At 45.4% G+C, this 21,826-nt stretch overlaps 1 protein-coding gene across 1 annotated transcript in view; it reads left to right on the top strand.

Moving 5' to 3' along the window:
- Positions 1-19,490: 19,490 nt before the first annotated feature.
- The window catches only part of LOC143024941 (uncharacterized), a 208,071-nt gene continuing 205,735 nt past the window's right edge, over positions 19,491-21,826 (top strand). Inside the window, exon 1 of the mRNA XM_076184447.1 lies at positions 19,491-20,697. Coding sequence (XP_076040562.1) covers positions 19,605-20,697 — 1,093 coding nt within the window. The 5' untranslated portion in view covers positions 19,491-19,604. The remainder of the gene's footprint in view (positions 20,698-21,826) is intronic.

Raw genomic sequence — 21,826 nt, 5'->3', positions numbered from 1 at the left:
CATGCGGCATCTCGGATTTTTTTTTTTTTTTTTTTTTTTTTTTTTTTTTTTTTTTTTTTTTTTTTTTTTTAGTTAAAGTTGCCGGGTTTCATTTCCGATATCAGTCTCAAAGAGTCTCCTTAGAATGTCAGCCGAGGCAAGCCGCAACCCGTTTCCCACAGTGGTGCCCAGCCAAGGCAGTAACCTCCCCTTCAAACAGCCTAAGCTCACGGGCCTGGGCGAGTCTCGATCTGCCGACCCCGTCATTACGTCGCCAACGCTCTACCACTGTACTAGCCAGGAGGCAGTTAACAGTACCCCTGTGGCATACTTTGTATATTTTGTTTTGGCTGATAACAAGCTTTTTAATGTTACCTCCAATTTGAGGAGATAAAAAATTATAGTTAAATGGCTCCTGGTTGCACTAATCCCATTGTAGCTATGGGTCCAGATACGCTTGTGTTTCTGAGCGTGTGTTCCCCACCGTAAGCTTGTGATTTTTAAAAGTCTTGAGAAATTATCATGTATCTATTTTGAAACTCATCTTATGAATGGTTACTGTTGAACCATGATTTTGTAATGCGGATATATGTAGTATCTGTTGTTTTGGTGCGGTCGTTAGAATATCTATCTACGCACGCATGCGAACACACACACACACACACACACACACACACAATTCAGTGGCGCGGTGAAAGAGTTCCCGGCTGCCACTACGGCGGTCCGGGCTGAAATAATTTCAGTATCGCTGCGATGCGAACCATAACTACAACTCTTGTGGGCGGGGAGTTGGGTGTGTGTGTGCGTGTAAGGTCACAGCATTATCCATAGATCGGTCATATATGAGCTCTGAGCTCTCTTCTGGGAGGGAACTAGCTGTCGATCACGAGTCCAACACGTGATCGAAGACCATGGTGAATCACACGCCCGCCAGCCCGCGCGCATGGAGCCCAGATCCTGAACCTACCTCAAGTCCCCCCCCCCCCCGTCCCGCCCCTGTCCCTACCCCCCCGTCCCTACCCACCTCCGTCCCACTCATTATATAATTCTGTCCCAACACTGGAGACTTACCTTTTGTCACCGCCACACCCCTCGTTGGTGCAGACCTCTCGTGAATGCAAGGTCGAATGTGTGTGTGTGTGTGTGTGTGTGTGTGTGTGTGTGTGTGTGCATATATATACGTGTGTGTGTATGTGTACATATACGTGTGTGTACGTGTACATATACGTATGTATATATTTATATATATATATATTATATATGCATGTATATATATATATATATATATATATATATATATATATATATATACAGTGTGTGTGTGTGTTTAGCCTTGAGGGTACACTGCAAAATTACCGTCCTATACCCTATGAGACGGTGCAGTCCTTATACCCCACCAGGTTGACGTAATCCATCTTGGCAATATATACAATTATATCCGTCGTCATATGTATATTTGTATGTGTTTTTGAATATAAGAATTGTATGTTTGTATGTGTCTATGTATGCGTACATATTTCGGACAACCACCCACCTTTGTGTAACTTGAAGATCTCCATCGAGTCGACCTCGGCAGCAGACGGAGGAGGTAATGCAAGATGGCGCCCCCGCCCCCTCCCCCAAATGCCCCGCCCTTGTCCACGTCACATGTACTGTATACTGAGCTTCTCTAACGCCTACAACATATATATATATATACATATATATATATATATATATATATATATATATATATATATATATATATATATATATATATATATATATACGTTGATGTAAGTGGAGCAAATGAGCGGTAGGGTGGTGAGGTAAACACAGAAAACTGAGTTTTATGCCTGACGTTTCGTCCATACAAGGATTTCCACAGTGTCATGTACTCTAAAGAAGTCCTGGTCAGGACGAAAAGTCAAAAATAAAATTCTAACAGCTGTGTTTACCTCACCACCCTACCATCTATGGATATATATATATTTATGTATATATATATATATATATATATACATATATACATATATATATGTATATATATATATATGTGTGTGTGTGTGTGTGTGTGTTTGTGTATGTATATATATTATATACAGTATATATATATATATATATATATATATATATATATATGTATGTGTATATATATATATAATATATATATATATATATGTGTGTGTGTGTGTGTGTGTGTGTATATGAATATATATATATATATATATGTATACGTATATATATATATGTGTGTGTGTGTCTTTATATATGTATATATATATATATATATATATATATATATATATATATATATATTTATAAAAAGCATACTAAAGTAAATGGTATACAAAGCACAGTACAAGTGTCTGTCGCCACGAGACCACTTGGCCCATGATATATTAGCTTGTCTCCACCCCCCTAAAAAAAAATGGAGTGGACATTAAAGTTTATGGTTTTAGCTTATTTAAACCTAACCTTGCACGTTCTTGTTTCCACTCAACGTGAAACCTTCAGCCTGTCTTTCGTTTTTCCCTCAAGCTAACGGCTGTTGGCCAACGCTCTAGACGTCCTAATTATTCATTTCTTTTTATTCATTTATTTGTTTACTTTTATGGTATAAGGAGTGACACAGGAATTTATTCATTCATTATTCACCTCTAGAGAAAATTAGTTAAAGTGTGTTTAATCTAGTCTCCTAAACCAGGAAATGCGTAAGCATCATTTTTATAGGGTTAACGGCACTCTGTTAAATTAACATAGACTTCCCACCCTCTCTCTCTCTCTCTTCCTCCCCACTCCCTCCTCCTCCTCCCTATACCCTTCTCCACTCCCCCAATTCTTTGCCCCCTCACTCTCCCCACCCTTTACCCCCCTTACCCTCCTTGATCCTCCCTCACCCTCCTTCTCCTCCTCCCTTCCCCTCCCCTCCCCCCTGCCCACCCCTCCCTTCCCCCTCCTCCTCCTCCTCCCCTCCCCCTCGTCCTCCCCTTCCCCTCCCTTCCTCCTCCCCTTCCCTCCTTCTCCTCCCCTCCTCTCCCCTCCCTCTACCCACTCCCTCTCCCCTCCCCTCCTTCTCCTCTCCCTCCTTCTCCCCTCTCATCCCCCTGCCCACTCCTTCTCCCCTCCCCCTGCCCCCTCCTCCCCCCTCCCCCTACCCGCTCCCCCTTCCCTCCTCAAGTTTAAAGGGACGAAACTTCCTGTCCCGCCCGGTGTCCGGGACAACCGGACTGACCACTTTTTGCCCCCTCCCCCCTTTTCTTCCCCCCCTTCCCCTCCTCCCTCCACCTGGACTACCTCGCCACGTGTCTCTGCCCATTACCACGTGATTTACACGTCCCTTCTACCTGTTGCGTCGCTCCGGAATCAAATGTGTGTGCACACGCGTGCGCGCACTCGCACGTGCTAACGCGCGTGTACATAAAGGCATACGCGAGCGTATCCACGCAGTGCACACGCACACACACACACGCACGCACGCACGCACGCACGCACGCACGCACACACCAATTTGAACGATAGAAGCACAGCCACGGGACCCGACGAGCGTAGATCTTATTCCATGTATTATAATTTGGTAGTACATGCAGTTAGGTTTGGCGTCTCTGTGCTTTGGAAAGGATGAAGGGGAAGAGGGAGGAGAGTGGGAGAGAGATTTCTGCTAACTTCTTTAACTATACTTATGAAAATTATATTTTATAGTTTAGACAGTAATCTAGGTCACTTGAATTAAGAAACCAAAGATGAAAAATCAAATTTTTAATGATGGAAACCTCTCGCCGGGTCTGGGGAAAGGTTTTCTTGGAGAGCTGCCCTCAGTGCCACCTCCCAGATTTCTCCTCTTCCTCTCCCGGTCCAACCAGTCCACCATCTTTCCCATTCCCTCCGCATCCTCTCCCCCCCTCCCCCCTCCCTCCTCTCCCCCTCCCCTTTCCCCTTCGCCTCCCCATCCCGTTCACCTTCCCCCTCCCCTTCCCTTTCCCTTCGCCTCCCTTTCCCCTCCCCTCCACGTTCCTCTCCTTTCACACCCCTCACCCTTTCCCTCTCCCTTTCACTTTCCCCCTCCCCTTTCCCCTCCCCCTCCCCTTTCCCCTCCCCCTCCCCTCCCCGTTCCCCTCCTTTCATTCCCCTCCCCCTTCTTCCTCCCCTCTTTCCACTCCCCTATACCTCTCCCTTTCCCTCTCCCTCTTCCTATCCGATCTCCCTCTCTGTCTCTCTCCTCTCCCTCCATCTCCCTGTCATCCTCTCCCCCTCTTCCCCTCCACCTCACTGTCTTCCTCTACCCCTCTTCCCCTACACCTCTTTCCCTCTTCCCCTTCCACATCTCTCCCTCATTCCAAATTGCGACTCTCCTAAGGACCTCATTATCCTCTTCCCCCTCCCCCCCTCCCTCATACCCCTCCACCTTCCCTCCCTCCCTTATCCCCAGTACCTCCCCCTCGGAAATCCCCCCTCCCCCCACTCTCCCCTCGCGTGAAGAGACCGCAACGGCGAGCGCTCAGCTTTTGGGGAGGCGACCCTTCACACAGTTACGAACTCGCATGCGTAGAGAGTGTCTGTGTCTTCGCCTTCGTTCGTTACGTCCGTTACATCCGTTAAGCTCGTTACGTCCGTTAAGTTCGTTACTTCCGTTACGTCCATGACGTCCGTCCGTATTTTGTTGTTGTGTTCGTGTGTGCTTGTCCAATAATGTGTGGTTCGCCATTATTCCGGATCATGTGCTGGACTCGTGATCGACAGATGTTACTCTCCTAATGAGAGTTCAGAGCTCATGTGTAGACCGACTTATGGGCATTTGTGTTACTTAACAGACACACGCGCGTGCGGGCGCGCACACACACATACACACACACACGCGCGCGCGCGGAAATCCCTTTGCACAAGGGAGACAGCAACGGCTTGGAATATTGGTAAAGCTCTCAGACCCTGATTGGGGTTCGATCTCGGACTTACTACGTAAGAGCTCAAGACGGTAACCAGTCCGGATATAAGAAAACAAGGAACGCGCCTCTCCGACGTCAAGTGTTTAATTCACGTATAAAGTTCACCGCGTGTTGTGAACACAGATCATTGCAGCACCATAAACTATAAGACTTGTGTGTGAGTGAGTGTGTGTGTGTGTGTGTGTGTATGTGTATGTGTGGGGTAGTCACCGAACTCAGAACTCGCGGTGGTCCTCGTACCACGTGCTTCTCGAGTCTTAGATACAGGTGCTCATGTTGCAGAAACAGCTGTTCACGTGGTCACATCTGTGTTAGTGTGGGGCGGGGGGACACCTGTTTACGTATAGCTAACACATGTACATGGGGATGGTGGGTTTGGTGCCTCGGGCACATGACCTTTCCTAGGTCACACTCGAGTCAGCTGATTTTGGAGGAGCTTTGTTGTCAGCGGGAGAGAAGGTTTCTGCCGAAGAAGGCGAGTGTGACGGATGACCTTCGACTTCGTGATTTAAAAAAAAATACTCCATTGTCAACGGGAGAGAAGGAAGGTTTCTCCTGAAGAAGGAGTGACCGATCTCCGACTTCGTGGAAAAGACTTCGTAAACCTCCTAGAGGAGAATCGCCGGGTGTCGCTAGAACAAAAGCAGTGAAGGACACTTCTCGAGGTCTAAGCCCCCCAGCTGATTAGAATCGCTTGGCAACACTTGTAGTAGTGTCTGCTAAAGATCAGGGTACTGTTGAGGTAATGCTGACCCAGTCATATGATGGTCCTGCCCTCTGTTGAATGAAATCTCCTGGCGTCAGCTACAAGGAGACGAAGAAGAAAAATAAAATAAAATAAAGGTCATCGTTGGACAAAAAAAAGAAAAAATGAAAAAGGTAAATTTTATGGTGACTAAGTCAGTAGGGGCGACCATGAGGGTACAATGGATTGGCAAAATCACGACCTTTGTGGCCGTACGACGAGGTCAGGTGCAGAAGAAGAAAAAAATGAAAATTAAAAAAAAACCCCACCCCCCCCAAAAAAAAAAAAAAAAAAAAAAAATCGTTGTGGCCTTCGCAGCAGTGACGTATACTTTTTAATGTAGTTGATGTCTCCAGTGGGAAATACCAGGCGATTTTCTTCAGCTGCTGAGGCCATCCGGAGCTGCTGTGGTGTGGGTCAAACTTGGCCAAGACACCCCTCTCCCGGTGGACCAAATTTGTCCGATTTTGGCCAAAAACTAAAATTGGTTTTGTGTGTTTAAGGAGGTTCAGTATGATCAGGATCGTCAACATATCCGAATATATATATATATATATATATATATATATATATATGTATATGTATATGTGTATATATATATATATATATATTTTTTTTTTTACTTATTTATCTTCTTTTCGTGACTGGACGAATATCATATTGCACCGTATGATGGTATGGGGCTAAGTTGATTTTGTGGTTGTTCGGTACTCGTGTTTTCCTTTGTTTTGTAGTGACTGAACAGGAGGAGGAGGAGGAGGAATAGGGAGAGAAAGAGAAAGAAGAGGTGTTGGTGGTTGTGGTGGTGTTGGAGAAGTAGGAGGAGAAGGAGAAATAAGAGTTGGTGTTGATGGATGTGGTGGTGGACGAGGAGGTGGAGGAGGAGAATGAGAAGAAGAAGAAGAAGAAGAAGGAGGAGGAGGAGGGGAAGGAGAAATAAGAGGTTGTGTGGGTGGTTGTAGTGGACAAGGAAGAGGAGGAGGAGGAGGGGGAGGAGGAGTAGGTAGAGGGGGAAGGTTGGGTAGAACAAGAGTACTCGACATAATAATCCCTTCTCGGTGTAGCGTCGATCAAACAGGTGTTTCGCAATGAAAGAGAAGAGAAGAAAAGAGGGCTCTTGTGAGAGGTAGGAGGAGCAGAAGAGAGGGGGTAGGAGAGGGAGGGGAGAGGAATAGACGAAGATTGAGAATGAGGGAGAGGAAGGAAGGGTGAGAGCAAAGAAAAAGAAGTAAGATGTTAGAAAAGGAGAGAAGATAGAGAGGAGGGAGAGGAAGGGAGGTAAAGGGAGGGGAGAAAAGTGGATGAGAACGGAGGAGAATGGAAAGGATTAGAAGTTGAACTTGATCAAGAGTTTTCGAATACTACGTGACTCATCCATAGGGGTGTTTCACTATCTTCGCGTAAAGTATAAATGGCCAAATAAAGCTTAATACGGTGAGTACCCTTGTCCAAGAGGTAACAGTGACGAAAGGTGCATACTAGGAAGACGTTGTCGGCGTCGTTGGTGGCTGAGAGAGAAAGAGAGAGAGAGAGAGGGGGGGGGAGAAGAGAGACTCTTCTATGTGTGAATCAATTGCTCTCCTTTGCAAGTCATGGCGAGTCTAAGGTTCGATGTCGTGTTGAGAAACGAGCCCGAAGTGCTTAAGCATGGCGCTAATAACGACGTCCCCTTCAACATCTTCCCTAACGAGAATTGTTTTATGTATTTTGTTCTGGACCTTAGATGGTTTTTGTTCAGTAAATCGACGTCGGCGTTTTGTGTGTGTGTGTGTGTGTGTGTGTGTGAGAGAGAGAGAGAGAGAGAGAGAGAGAGAGAGAGAGAGATAAAGTATGTTTATGTATTAATGTGTGTGTGCGCGTACATTCGAGTGTATGTTTGTGTCTATGCGTATAGATGTTTGTATGGGTATGGGTGGATGTATGTGTGATTCACCCTGCTCTTGGATCACGTGTCGTATTCGTGATTGACAAGTCTTACCCTCCCGGATGAGAGCTCAGAGGTCCATATATAGCCTGTGTGTGTGTGTGTGTGTGTGTGTGTGTGTGTGTGTGTGTGTGTGTGTGTGTGTGCGACCGAGCGTGTGTTGGGTCACAGGTCTATCTGGTTTCAGGCACGTGTCAGGTGACACGTTCGAGCCCTGTGGGACCCCTCCACCTCCATGGAGGCGCCTTCCGTCATCCAGAAGTACCTGCAGAACCTTCCACAAGGGGAGATGCACGCTCACCTGAGGTTATCGTAGTCTTCTTCTTCTTCTTCTTCTTCTTCTTCTTTTTCTTCTGTTTGTTTTACTTCTTTTTCTTCTTCTTTTTCTTCTTCTCGTTCTTCATCTTCTTCTTCTTCTTCTTCTTTTGTTTGTTTTACTTCTTTTTCTTCTGCTTCTTCTTTTTCTTCATCTCGTTCTTCATCTTCTTCTGTTTATTTTACTTCTTTTTCTTTTGCTTTTTCTTTTTCTTCATCTCGTTCTTCATTTTCTTCTTCCTCTTCATTTTCTGTTTGTTTTACTTCTTTTTCTCCTGCTTCTACTTTTCTCTTTTTCTTCATCTCGTTCTTCATCATCTTCCTCTTTTTCTTCGTCTTCTTTTTATTCTGTTTGTTTGTTTTATTTCTTTTTCTTCTTTTTCTTTTTCTTCATCTCGTTCCTCAACATCTTTCCCTATTTCTTCCTCTTCTTTTTCTTCTTTTGTTTGTTTTACTTCTTTTTCTTCAGCTTCTTCCTTTTCTTTTTCTTCATCTCGTTCTTCATCATCTTTCTCTTTTTCTTCCTCTTCTTCTTCTGTTTGTTTTGCTTCTTTTTCTTCTTTTTCTTTTTCTTCCTCTTCTGTTTTTTCTTCATCTCATTCTTCATCATATTTCTGTTTTTCTTTTTCTTCTTCTTCTTCTTTTTCTTTTTCTTCATATCATTCTTCGTCATCTCTATTTTTCTTCCTCTGCTTCTGCTGCTTCTTTTTCATCTCATTCTTCTTCACCATCCTCATCTTCTTTCTCTCCTTCCTGTTTCCTCTTTTCCTTCTTTTTATTCTTATTCTTCATCATCCTCTTTTTCCTCGTCTACCTCTGTTTCTCTTTCTTCTTCTCATTCTTCTTCATCTTCCTCTTTTTCTTCTTCCTCTTCTACATCAGTTTCTTTTTCTTCTTATTCTTCTTCCTCTTCCTCTTTTTCTTCTTACTCTTCTACATCTTCCGTCTCCTTCTCCTCCTCTCCTTTTCTGCTACATCTTCTTCCTTCTTCCTTCTCCTCCTCCTCCACCTCTTCTTTTTCTTCTACATCTTCCTTCTCCTTCTCCTTCTTCTCCTCCCCTTTTCTTCTTCCTCTTCTACATCCTCTTCCTTCTCCTTCTCCACCTCTCCTTTTCCTCTTCCTCTTCTACATCTTCTTCCTTATTCCTTCTCCTCCTCCTCTTCTTCTTCCTCCTCCTTCAGAACAGAGTCTCAAGACTTTAAAGGGAAACAAGTACTACGGGGTTGAATGGGTTAAGTTATGCCAAGTCATCGTCACAGGTTGATTTTTTTTTCGTACCACTTTTATCGGAAAGGAAGCAAATAAGGTCATATTAGAAACGTGTATATATATATATATATATATATATATATATATATATGTATGTATATGTATATATATATATATGTATATATATATGACATCACATGTAGCATTTGGAAGGTTATTTTCAAACGGATATTTACACATTAGTCGTGCTCTCTCTCTCTCTCTCTCTCTCTCTCTCTCTCTCTCTCTCTCTCTCTCTCTCTCTCTCTCTCTCGGCAGCGAGGTCACATGGCAGAGCTGGGTTTAATATTTTTTCGGAAGAATATTAACGAGCGTCATTTGCGGCTCGACTAACCCACATACCTTCCCCTTTTTATTATTATTATTATTATTATTATTATTATTATTATTATTATTATTATTATTATTATGGTTGTTATTATTATGATGATTATTATTATTATAATTATTATTTTATCATTATTATTATTATCATTATTATTATTATTATTATCATCATCATCATTATTTTTTTCCAAGTCGCCCTTCTGTGTCGTTCATATGCAAGTCTGGAAAGTTCAACCGACACTTCATTATTACGCTATCGCTGGAAAATGACCTTCGACGTGAATTTTTGCAGCAACTCTGGTCGTAACGGTTTTAACGGTCTCAACGGTCTTGGTGGTGCTTATGTAGACCATCTGAAAGTTGTAATGACATACTGAAAACGAAATTAGTGTTTTTGGGTGAGGTGAATTTTTGTAGATGACTTTAGGTATATTTGTAAACCGCTCACAGGTTTTTTTCTTCTGTTATATATTTTTATTTTTATTTTATATATTCATTTCTAATTAGATAATCTGTCTAGGTGTGTGTGTGCGAATAAGGTGTTAATGAAAAGTAATCTTCGTTATATATTTATTTGTGTTCAATCTGACAGTCTGTTAATGTGTGTGTTCATATTCTTACGTGTGTAATTTATTTGTTTATTTTTTTATTCATTATGAACTTGTTTGTATTCATTTATCTTTTAGTCCGACAGTCTAGCTGTGTGTGCATATTCTTACGTGTATGTAATACTATTCCCCCCATGAGCATACAGCGTGACAAAACTCGATTTGAAGTTACCTTTCCCGGCGAGACAGTGGCGAAGGCAGTGGGGAGAGCATTGATGCATATGCTCAGAGCATGATGGGGGTAGGCCGTGGGCTGCGGGGAATCCCTGAGCATGCCACGAACATGAATGGTTATGATATGCTCATTTGTGATCATTACTACAGCTCAAGTGAGCATAGTGGTAGGGAGCATAGGTGATGTTTTATGTCGAGTGGAAGAGCATGGAGGGAGATTCGAGATTTTGTTTATGGGAGCAATTTCTGCATGTATGCCTCCTCGAGTGTCTCGATCTTGATGGCTTAGAATTAAAATGAAATGTGGCTGATATATGTATATATATATATATATATATATATATATATATTAGTGTGTGCATTTTACATACATTATTTATTCATTATATCACGTCACTGATCATGTAGGGGCTTCTTAAAAGAGTATTTTGACTAAACTGACGAGAGCATAATGTTGTTTACCAGCGCTTCTATCCCAAGGGCCAATATCGTACGGTGGGAGTGTAATGAATACAAATAAAGAACAGTGACTTTACTATGTTGAGCATTATGAAGATCGTGAAGACACGATCACATGAACTATGCTCTCCATGCTCATAGTGCCTGTGTACTCAAAGGAACACAAAGGAAGAACAAGCAACATCAGGCCTACTGGCCCTAAGGAGGCTGTTTGTGTTTACTATACTAAGCTACAATTAAGAAAACAGGGTAACTAGGCCATAGAAGATGAACTAACACTACTGCTACCACGATCGGAGGAGCATGTGAGTTTTGAGCATGTGAGCATGAACGACGAAGGCTGAGGCGTGGTCAGTCTTTTGGGCCATATTACACACAATACTCCCCCCCCCCACCACCAAGGACGGGAGGAGGGGGAAGAGGGGGGAATAGACGAGAGGGAGGGAGGAAGTGAGGGAGGGACACACAAGTATAAAGGGAGGGAGAATAGAGTGAAGGAAGGACAAATATAGAGGAAGGGAGGGAAAGAGGAGGAGAGGGAGGGAAGGAGGAGAAGGAGGAAGAGAAGGAGAAAAGGAGGAGGGGAGGGGGAGGAGAGGGAGGGGAGGAGGAAGAGAAGGAGGGAAGGAGGAGGAGAGCGAGTGAAGGAGGAGGAGAGGGAGGGTGGCGGAGGAGGGGGAAGGAAGTGGAAATCGTGCAGAAGCAACATCACGACTATTCCAATCAGTTGAGAAATAACCCCCACCCCCCACCCCACCCCTTAGGGAAAAGGTCAAAGCGAAGCAGATGTCCATGCGGAGGAATTGTGGAGGATGGAGACGGAGGCAAGTGTCTGGAGGGAGGAGGAAGAGGAGGAGGAGGAGGGGATGGTGAGTGCATGGAGGAGAGGAGTACAGTTGGATGGATGAGCTCGTCATCCTCTCATAACTGCTTTGATTCACATTTGATTAAGAAATGAGAGAGAGAGAGAGAGGGAGAGAGAGAGAGAGAGAACTTCAGGGATCTTGTTCTTGTTCTTGGAGTAAGGAATGGAGGAGTTTGGTGCATGGAGGAAGGAATATGTGGAGGGAGGAGTGTATGGAGGAAGAGGTTATGGAGGGTCTAAATACGTAGGGGGGAGAAATATACACAAATATGGAGGGAGGAGTGTATGGAGGAAGAAGTTATGGAGGGTCTAAATACGTAATATGGAGGAAGGAGGACATGTAGGTTATGCGTTTGTGTGTGTGTGTGTGGAGGGAGAGAGTATGGAGGTGGTGGGTACATGGAGGAAGGAGTGAATGGAGTGTGGAGTGCATTGCGGAAGAAGGAACGGGTTGGAGTTAATCACTTGATCACGACATCCAACCGCCGACCCAGCTCGCTCTCTGGCTGAATAAAATCGCCTGGCGCTGACCAGAATGAAATATATAAAGGTGCAGTGGCCATGAAGTAAGGGTTACATGGAGGATAGGAGTGCATGGAGGAAGGAATATATGGAGGGAGGAATATATGGAGGGAGAAACGCATGGAGAAAGGACTATATGGAGGGAGGAGTGTATGGAGGAAGGAGTATATGGAGGGAGAAACGTAAGGAGGAAGGAATATATGGAGGGAGGCGTGCATAGAGGAAGGAGTATATGGAGGGAGAAACGTATGGAGGAAGGGATATATGGAGGGAGAAATGCATGGAGGAAGGAGTATATGGAAGGAGAAACGTATGGAGGATGACGTGCATTGTGGTAGGAGAAGGCGTGCAAGGAGGGGAAGGAAGGAGCGAATGAATGAAGGAAGGAAGGTCGGAGAGAGGCCGAGGCGAGCATGGCGGTCGACCTCAAGAGGTCAAGAGGCCGGATGGATGAAGAAGAATTGTGGAAAGGGAGAGAAGAAATGAATAAAGATAATGAATCGGCGAGAATGATCTGTTGGAGATGGTGGTTATCAATAATACGGAGGGAATTAGAAATAAAATATTGAGAAGAGACATTGATGATATAGAAAATAACAACAATAATAATGATGATAATTATAGTACTGATAATAATGATAATCATAATAATAATGAGGAGAAGGAGGAGGTAACAAAGAATAGTTAATCTTTGATATTCGGAAATCTCCAATATTCGGAAAAAAAATTCAGAAAATTACGAATACCAAAAGCACGCAAACGTTTCCGTATTTTCCGAAATGCGTTTTCTTTGGGAATATTTTTTAGAGATTCCCAAGAGAGTGAGTGAGAGAGAGAGAGAGAGAGAGAGAGAGAGAGAGAGAGAGAGAAAGAGAGGCCATAAAAATCATACACATACATGGTGGAAGAAAGGGTGGATTTTGAGAGGGTTAGAGATCGACAGAATAGATCTATAGACACAGAAAGAGAAAAATAGAGATAGACAGAGCAAGAGAATGCTTCCCCCCCCCCCATTCCATCATGGTTATTGACTGCAGGATCCCAGAGTCCAAAGCGATTTCCCCTCCTCCCCCTCTCCCCCTCTCCCCCCTCTCCCCCTCTCCCTTCCTTCTCCCTCGTCTCCCCCCTTGCCTCCCACCCCCTCCTCACACCCTCTCCCCTCACCCTCTCCCTCTCCCCTCACCCTCTCCCTCTCCCCTCCTATCCTCTCCCACTCTCCTCTCTCCCTTCTCCCCTCCCCCTCCTCCGTCCCCTTCCCCATCTCCCCTCCGTTTCTCCCCACCCCCTCCCCTCTCTCCCCTTCCCCTCTCCCCTCCTCTTCTCCCCGCCTCCTCCCCTTCTCCCCTCTTCCTCTCCCCTCCTCCTCTCCCTCCCCTTCTTCCCTCCCTCTCCCCTCCCCCCTTCCTTCTCTCTCTACTCTCTCTCCCGCTTCCCTCTACCTCTCCCCACTCGTCCATCTCTCATTTTCCCTCCTTCTCCCCTCTTCCTCTCCCTCTCCCCATTCTCCCCTCCCTCCTCCCATCCTTCTCGCTCCCCTTTATCTTTCCCCTTTATCTCTCCCCTTCCCCTCTTCCCTATCCCCTCTCTCCCTTCCCTCTCACCTTCTCTCCTCCTTCTCCCCTCCTTCTCTTCCTCTCCTAATTCTCCTCTCCCTCCCCTTCCTTGTCGCTCTCCTCTCTCTCTTCCCTCACCCCATTCTCTCCTCCCTCTCCCCTCCTCTCCCTCTCCCCATTCTCCCCTCCCTTCCCCCTTATCGTTCTCCTCTCTCTCCCTTTCCCCTTCTCCACTCCCCTCTCCTCCCTCTCCCTCCTTCTCTTTCTCCCCTCTCTCCCCTTGCTTGTTGCTCTCCTCTTTGTCCCTTTCCCCTTCCCTACTTCCTTCCCTCTCTTTCCTTCCCCATCCTCTCCTCCCACTCCCCTCCTCCTTTCCTTCTCCCCATTCTCCCCTACTCCTTTCCTTCTCCATATTCTCCCCTCCCTCCCCCTTCCTTGTCGCCCACCTCTCTCCCCTTTCCCCTTCTCCCCTCTCTCTCGTCCCTCTCTCCCCTTTCCCCCTCTCCCCTCTCTCTCGTCCCTCTCTCCCCTTTCCCCCTCTCCCCTCTCTCTCGTCCCTCTCTCCCCCTTTCCCTTCCCGCTTCCTCACCTTCCCTCCCCACCCCCCGTCTCTCCGTCTACTTCCCTCCAGTCAAGTGGTTAACGCAACCACCTAGCGTGACCCAGATAAAAAAAAAAGAATAATTTGATCACGTCACGGTGGTAAGATAGAAACAATATTTTTCTTCTTCATATTTTGGGTGCCTGCCGCTAGGTGATTTTATTAAACAGCTGGGCAGCTCCGTGAGTGAATTGGGGGTGGCAATGTTCCCCTTGATTTTTATCTGTGAGTGTGCCTAGGAATTAGCTTGTGCGCAAACTTTGCCTTCTCCGAAAAGTATGTGCGCGTGGACCCATGGCGACGGCGAAGTCATTTCGTTTGCAATGGAAGCGCAAGAGTCAGAAGAGAAACTAAAAAGAACAAAACAACTATTGGTTTGACCGTTGGCAAGTTACAATATTTTTTTTAGAGAATTTATAAGTTGATGTTTGGGTGGAACTTCTTTATTGAATGGATTTTAATATCATTTGAAAACCTTGTGTGCGCGCATTTTTTTTTTCTTTATGTGCGCTAGTTGTGATACAGTTGTGCGCGCGCGCACATGCGCACAACTTAGAGGGACCGTTGGGTGGGAGGGGGTCCTCTTTGATCGAGTGCCTTTTGTGATCAAATCTTAAACACGATAAACAGAATGAAGAGCACGTTCAGGTCTCTCCCTCTCTCTCTCTCTCTCTCTCTCTCTCTCTCTCTCTCTCTCTCTCTCTCTCTCTCTCTCTCTCTCTCTCTCTCTCTCTCTCTCCTTCTTCTTCGTCTTCTTCTTTTTCTTCTTCTTCTTCTGCTTATTCATGTTCTTCTTCTTCTTCTTCTTCTTCTTCTTCTTCTTCTTCTTGAGATTCCTCTCGTCCGTGCGTGCAGAAGAGCAGCTTTGTGAGGATGTTATGCAAGGAGGAGGGGGAGGAAGAGGAGGAGGAGGGGGCAGGTTAAGACAGGTGGAAGTCAGGCTTACATTGGAGGAGGATGTTGGGGATTTGGAGAGGCGTCGAGTGGGAAGCTTGAAGGGGCGAGTCAGAGGGAGGGAGAGGCATTGTGGAGGGTTAAAGGGGAGGGAAGGAGGAATGTGGAGGGCAAATGAAGAATAGGACACGTGGGGGGTGGAGAAGGAATGGGGAGAGTTTTGGAGTGATTTTTGAGTTTGTAGGAGAGGGAGGGAGGGAGGGAGGGAGCATTGTTGGAGAGGGAGGGAGGGAGGGAGGGGCGTGTGGAGGGAACGGTGTATATATGGGTGAAAATATCTCGAGCTCCTTGTTGAGTGAGGGGACTCACAGTTGAGTAAAATCGCTAGTACTCACAACGATAGTTGTCTTTAGTGAGTGTTGGTATTGTTGGAAATCTGGTGGGATAGGTTGGAAGGAGAGGGGAGGGGAGGGAATGGAGTTGGAGTGGGGGTGGGGAGGGTGATTTGAAGGCTGGCAAGGCTAACTCCACCCCGTTCTCAAAGCCCACCAATCTCTTGCGTGGTATTGGAGCTTACTGAAAATGTCGACGAGCGATCAAGTCGGTCGTCCGTGCTTATGTTGTCATCCACTTACGTGCTTTGTAGATCCTTCGAGGGAGTCACGCCACACTCCACAGTGATAGTGTTTCTAAATGTTTCTAAAAAAAAATTCTTGTCTTTATCGTGATGTGAACAGTGTACCATCCCGTCATTGGAAGACTAGAAATGGCGTCGTTTAAGGGGATATACTGTTATGACAAAGTTTTTTTTTTTTGTGATTTGTTGTTTGATTTCGCGTTAATTTGCTGCTTTGCGTTGTGGGTGATTTGTGAATAGTTCCTGTCTTTTCAAAGTGTATTATGATTTTTTTTTTTTTTTAATATACTATATGGTATCTTTCGTGTGTATGTGTTTCATATTGTGAGGTATAAAATAACGAAGAAATTTGATTGGTTAATGAGATCGTTATATACAGCACTGCCGGAGACTGTGTCACCGTGATGTAGGTGGCTGAGCACTGCACATGTGAACAGTGCAATTCTCCCAACACGACAGTGACTATTTACCGAGTGGAATGAAATCCGACATCAACGAAGATAGAATTATGAAGAGTACGGTAGAGAAGAGATTATATCGTGTGATGAGACATTGAGTGGTAGGGGTAAAACGAAGACGATCTAGGAATCGATTTACTTCTAACGTTTCGACCAACTTGGTCTTTATCAGAGAGATGTACATAAAAAAAAACTTTCTGTACATCTCTCTGAAGAAGACCAAGTTGGTCGAAACGTTAGAGTAAACCAATTCCTAAATAGTCTTTGCTTTACTTCCACCACCCAATCACTCATTTGTCCTTTCTTCTGCATATAGTGTTATGAAAAATGAATTGGCTGAATTTAGTGTATACTGATTCAGAGACTTAAAGTGAAACACATAGTGAGCAGTAGCAGGGGCGACTTGTTGGTCCATGGCAAGGCGAGTTGGAACGATGATCATAAGAATAAGGATGATATATAATTAATTGCTATCTTGAATTTCACTGACAGGAGACCCGCTGCCCCACAGTAATCGGCAACGGTCTCTGGACCCTTCCATATATTTCCCGGGGAAGAAAATTTGGATTAATGATAGTAATTGGAATGATGCATAACTACTATCACCAGTACTGTTGTTGTTGATCTTAATACTACTGCTAATACTACTACTACTACTACTACTACTACTACTACTACTTCTACTACTACCACCACTGGTCATATCTCGAAGGATCCCATGCAGCAATTTCTGTTCCAAGCTCAAAAGGATTTCTCTCTCTCTCTCTCTTTCTTTCTCTCTCCCTCTCTCTTTTATTTATTTATCTATTTTTTGTGGATGGGTGGGGGGTGGATAGCCATCTCCAAGCTAGATAAACTCGTATAACCGAAGGCAAAACGGGGTCTACAAAATAGCTGTAGACCTCTAAGGATTGAGGAAGACTTAGCTCACTTTCTCGACCCTGTTCTCCGGATCATCCCCGAAACCCCGTGCGATCTCACTGACTGATCGACAGCCAATCAGGTGCACGAATGAGCTGTGGTGAAGGCGGTGCGCCGTTTGATGACGGTTATCTTGTTGATGACGACATTGGCTTTCAGTTCGGGGAAGGATGAAGTCTTGTGTGGCACACTGATGAAGCTTGCAAGGTTGTTTGGTAATAGTTGCGTATTTCTTTTATCTGTTTATTTATCTTTATTCGTTTGTTTATCTATTTATTTATTTATTTGATTTATTTATTTATTCTTATTTTATATTTATTTTTTATCTATATTTATCTTATGCATTTGTTTATTTTGGATTTGGAAAAAGCTGCAAGGTTGTCTTTGATGGAGACTGGAAGATTGTTGTAGTTTATGTTTTATTTATTTATTTTATTTATTTTTGTCTTTGATGAGCGGGACTATAAGGTGTGGTCTTGCAAATCGAGGGCATGGTGGAGGATTTTTCTGTTGCCGATAGGTTACTGTGAAACAAAGACATTTGAAAGGAATATGGAAAAGGTGAGCTCCTTACGTAATGCCAAGTATCCGACGAGTGTGTGTGTGTATTCACCATGGTCTTGGATCACGTATTGGACTTCGTGATCGACAGTTATTAACCACTCAAATGAGAGCTCGGAGCTCGTATGATCGATCTAAAGGTAATACTGTGACCTTACACGCACACACAACCCCAACTCCCCGCCCACAAAAGTTGGAGTAACACTCCGCAGTGAAGCGATACTGAAATTATTTCAGCCCTGGGCGGGAGTCGAACCCGGACAGCCGTAGTGGTAGGCGAGAACTCTAACCACAGCGCCACGAGGTGTGTGTGTGGGTATGTGTGTGTGTGTGTGTGTGTGTGTGTGTGTGTGTGTGTGTGTGTGTGTGTGTGTGTGTGTGTGTGTGTGTGTGTGTGTGTGTGTGTGTGTGAACCAACGACAGTCTACTGACACTAATGGTCATCTCAAGGCTCGGGTGGGACGTTCAAGGGCGACATACGACTGTAGACGTCTCCCACGAAACACGAGACTTTTAGTGACACCTCTACGGACCTGAGTTACGTTAGACGTACAATCTTCCTTAAATGTACAATTGACTACCTGGAGAACAACGGACTCTCCTGACGCGTTCTAATGGAGGTTGTTTGAGGTTGTTTGCGACATCGACAGGTGTTCACACCCAATTGGTCAACTTTCGTAACTCGAGTTTCGTAACCGTGAGGGTGTTGTCTTTCTGCTGTGTCAGGGTCCGTCGCACAGCGCGTCTCAAAAGTCATGCCAGAGGCTTTGAGTCGGAAACTGTGGTCGAAAGCTGAACTCTTTCGCTGCTGCGACATACTTAACATGTTTTATTCTTGCTAACTGCGAATGATGTTAAGTCCAGTGGGGGTGAGATTGCTTTAGCAAAAACTTCAAGTGTATTTGTACCAGTATGATATATTATATATATATATATATGTGTGTGTGTGTGTGTGTGTGTGTGTTTATACATAAAAAAACCTATGTATATATATATATATATATATATATATATATATATATATATATATATATATATTTATATATACATCTTCGCAGATTTCTTCCTCCACCCACTCTCTCATATATATATATATATGTATGTATGTATGAATCGTGAATACATACTTTAGTGACGGACAGACGTATTGCTGACATTAAGCAGCGCACACGAAAATTATTTCATATGTAAATAACATAAATAGATGATAAACAAATAATCGTATTATTATATAAAATAAATTAGTATGCCCATGATCGAGCATATTCCGTAAACCTTATTACAGGTAAAGAAAAATATAGATAGTTTAGGATTTTTATATATATATGTGTATACATATATATTGCTGTGAGAGACTATTAACCCGTTGTGGAAAGGAGTAGGCCTACTACATAGAAAAAAAAAAATCGTTATTTTGTGCCCGGGACATAGGAATTGTTCCCCTGTGGAGTTCCTTCGGCCACGACAAAGAATTCATAACAGAAGGGAGAAGACGCGGTGGGCAGACGTGACGTGTTGTCTTACTACTGCAAGTAACTTTGGGTCGTCTTGGAGGAGGAGCCCTCTCGGTGAGTGCCACAGGCCCCAGCGGCCCCGTCCACTTCGGCTACTGTTCCTCTGTGGCAGGCGTGGAGGCCCATCGTGTGCTTGTCTCCCCGTCACTTCGGGATGTGATCCTCGCGTCAACCCGGCCTCCAGGGTCGTGTGGGCGACTTGCTCTTGGCCCGATGCGCGTTCTGAGGGCAGCGGAGGTCACTTGGCCCGGTATGTGCTGTGTATGCTGAGAACAGCGCAGGTCTTTGGGCCCGCCCTCTGGTGAGATCTCATGCTGAGGACGTCGCGCTACTGCGCGGCGACGACGATGGTCCAATGGTGGCGTGCTGCTTTCCGTGGAGGGTCCAACATGGCGGCGGCGGCGGCAGGCGCTCCCGCTCCCTCTGCTCCTGTTGGTGCTCCTCTTTCCGCGTTCCCGGATGCGTCGACACCTCTTCCTCTTGCACTACGACTTCCCATGAGAGGTCGCACACCCCCTCCAGAACGCCCAGCCTTCGGGCACCTCGCCAGCAGGAGATCCAGGTCCTCGAGCAGCACCTCATGAGGTACCGGAGTCTTCGGCAAGCTCGCCTGCAGAAGCAGATGAGTCTGCAGCTGAGCGAACTCGAGCAGCAGCAGGAGCAGCTGTGGCGCGAGGTGCAGCAGCAGCAGCTCCTGCGTCAGGAGAGCGAGGAGGACCTCTTGCAGGACGCCGGCAGGCGAGGGTCGCCGCCCCAGAAGCCCCATCGACTGCACGAGGTGCGGCGTGGGTCTGCGGTCAAGGGCCAGCTGCAACAGAACCTGGAGGTTGACCTTGGGCAAGAGCGAAACAGACAACGGCAGCAGCTGGAGGAGAAGCAGCTGTTCCTTCGGCTTCAGGAGTGTCGGTCATACCCCGAATTGCAGCTGCGGCAGAAGCGTCATCTACAGCAGGAGCTGGTCCCGGGGGAGGCGCAGAAAGAGAAGGGAAGACGTCTCTCGGATCACCGTTGTCTTCGTCGGCTATCTCGATCAAAACCGGCTCAAGAAGAACAAGGAGTGGGAGGCGCCTCGACACCAAGCCCAAGAGGAAGTTGGTTACCAATACCGGTGCCCTCGCCGTCAGTATCACCAGCACCATCATCGCGGCCCTCTTCAACGCTCCCACCAACACCTCTACCACCGTCACCCTCAACGCTCCCACCAACACCTCTACCACCGTCACCCTCACCGCTCCCTTCGTCCTCAACTTCGGCGGGTCAGGAGGGAGCTCGGCGAGGCCGCCTGCAGGAGTGCCGTTCGTTCCCGGTGAACCAGCAGGAGTGTCGCTTGATCCAACGGAAGCGGCGCCCTCAGAGACCTCAGAGGCCTCACCCGAGGGCCCTCGGCGACCATCCCCATGGGGATCGGCGAGGCCGCTGCGGGCCGGAAGGGCGCGGGCATGAGGAAGGTAATGCACTTCTTCTTCTTCTTCTTCTTCTTCTTCTTCTTCTTCTTCTTCTTCTTCTTCTTCTTCTTCTTCTTCTTCTTCTTCTTCTTCTTCTTCTTCTTCTCCTCCTCCTCCTCCCCATCCTTTTCCTCTTCTTTTTTCTTCTCCCTCTTCATCTTCTCCTCCTTTTCTTCTTCTTTTTCTTTTTCTTCTTCTTCTTCATTCTTTTCTTCTTCTTCCTCTTCTTTTTCTTTTAATCGAAGCCATGGCAATAAATGCCAAATATGCACTTTTAAACCTAATGATTTTTGTTTGGAATACCAAAGGACGTGTTTGCTTGTTTTGAAAAAATAAGAATTCAGAATAGTGAACCTGAAGTTCAGTCTTTTTATGTGCGGCCAGATTTCAGAGATTGCGGTCTTGCGGTCATCTTGCGGTATCCTTTGCTTTGAACCACAGTATAGTGGTTTCTTATCACTATTTTAATTATTATTATTATTATTATTATTATTATTGTTATTATTATTATTATTATATCCAGGGGGTGCCAAGGTGGGAGGGAGGGAGGAGGGTGGAGGAGAGTGGAATATATGGGAAATGAAATGTGTGGGAGTCATTTTCTGTGCCTTTTTCTTTTTGGCTACCCCCGTGTAAGGGGGGAAAAGCCTTTGGTATATGTATGTATTATTATATTATTAAGGTTGTTGTTATTATTACTATTGTTATTTTATTTTGCCTGTCTACAACTTGCTCTGGATGTGCTGTGTCTTGCGGCAATGATTCTGACCCAGGACAGTGGACAAGATGCAGGGATGACCCGTCATCCAAGAGGTGCCAAGATGTGAGGGAGGGAAGAGGGTAGAGGGGAGTAGGGTATGTAGGGGATGGAATGTGTGGGAGTGGTTTCTACCCTTGTAATGGGGAAAAAGGCTTTGGTATATGTATGTCTACAACATAGTAAACATGCAACGACTACAGTGCCATTTATTATCGGGGAGAGAGAACATAATAGTTTGTACACGCATTTTAGAACGTGGCCGAGCTACTTGTTCCTTAGAGTAGGGCTCTCCAAAACTAGAGAGAAAGAGAGAGAGAGAGAGAGAGAATGAGAGAGAGAGAGAGGATTGTGTTTGGTATTCTCGGTCATGCA

This window comes from Oratosquilla oratoria, chromosome 4 (genome assembly GCF_046742065.1).
Source record: "Oratosquilla oratoria isolate Oo_2021 chromosome 4, ASM4674206v1, whole genome shotgun sequence".
NCBI lineage: Eukaryota > Metazoa > Arthropoda > Malacostraca > Stomatopoda > Squillidae > Oratosquilla > Oratosquilla oratoria.
The sequence above is the reverse complement of the archived record's forward strand: the minus strand, read 5'-3'. Positions and strand labels throughout refer to the sequence as shown.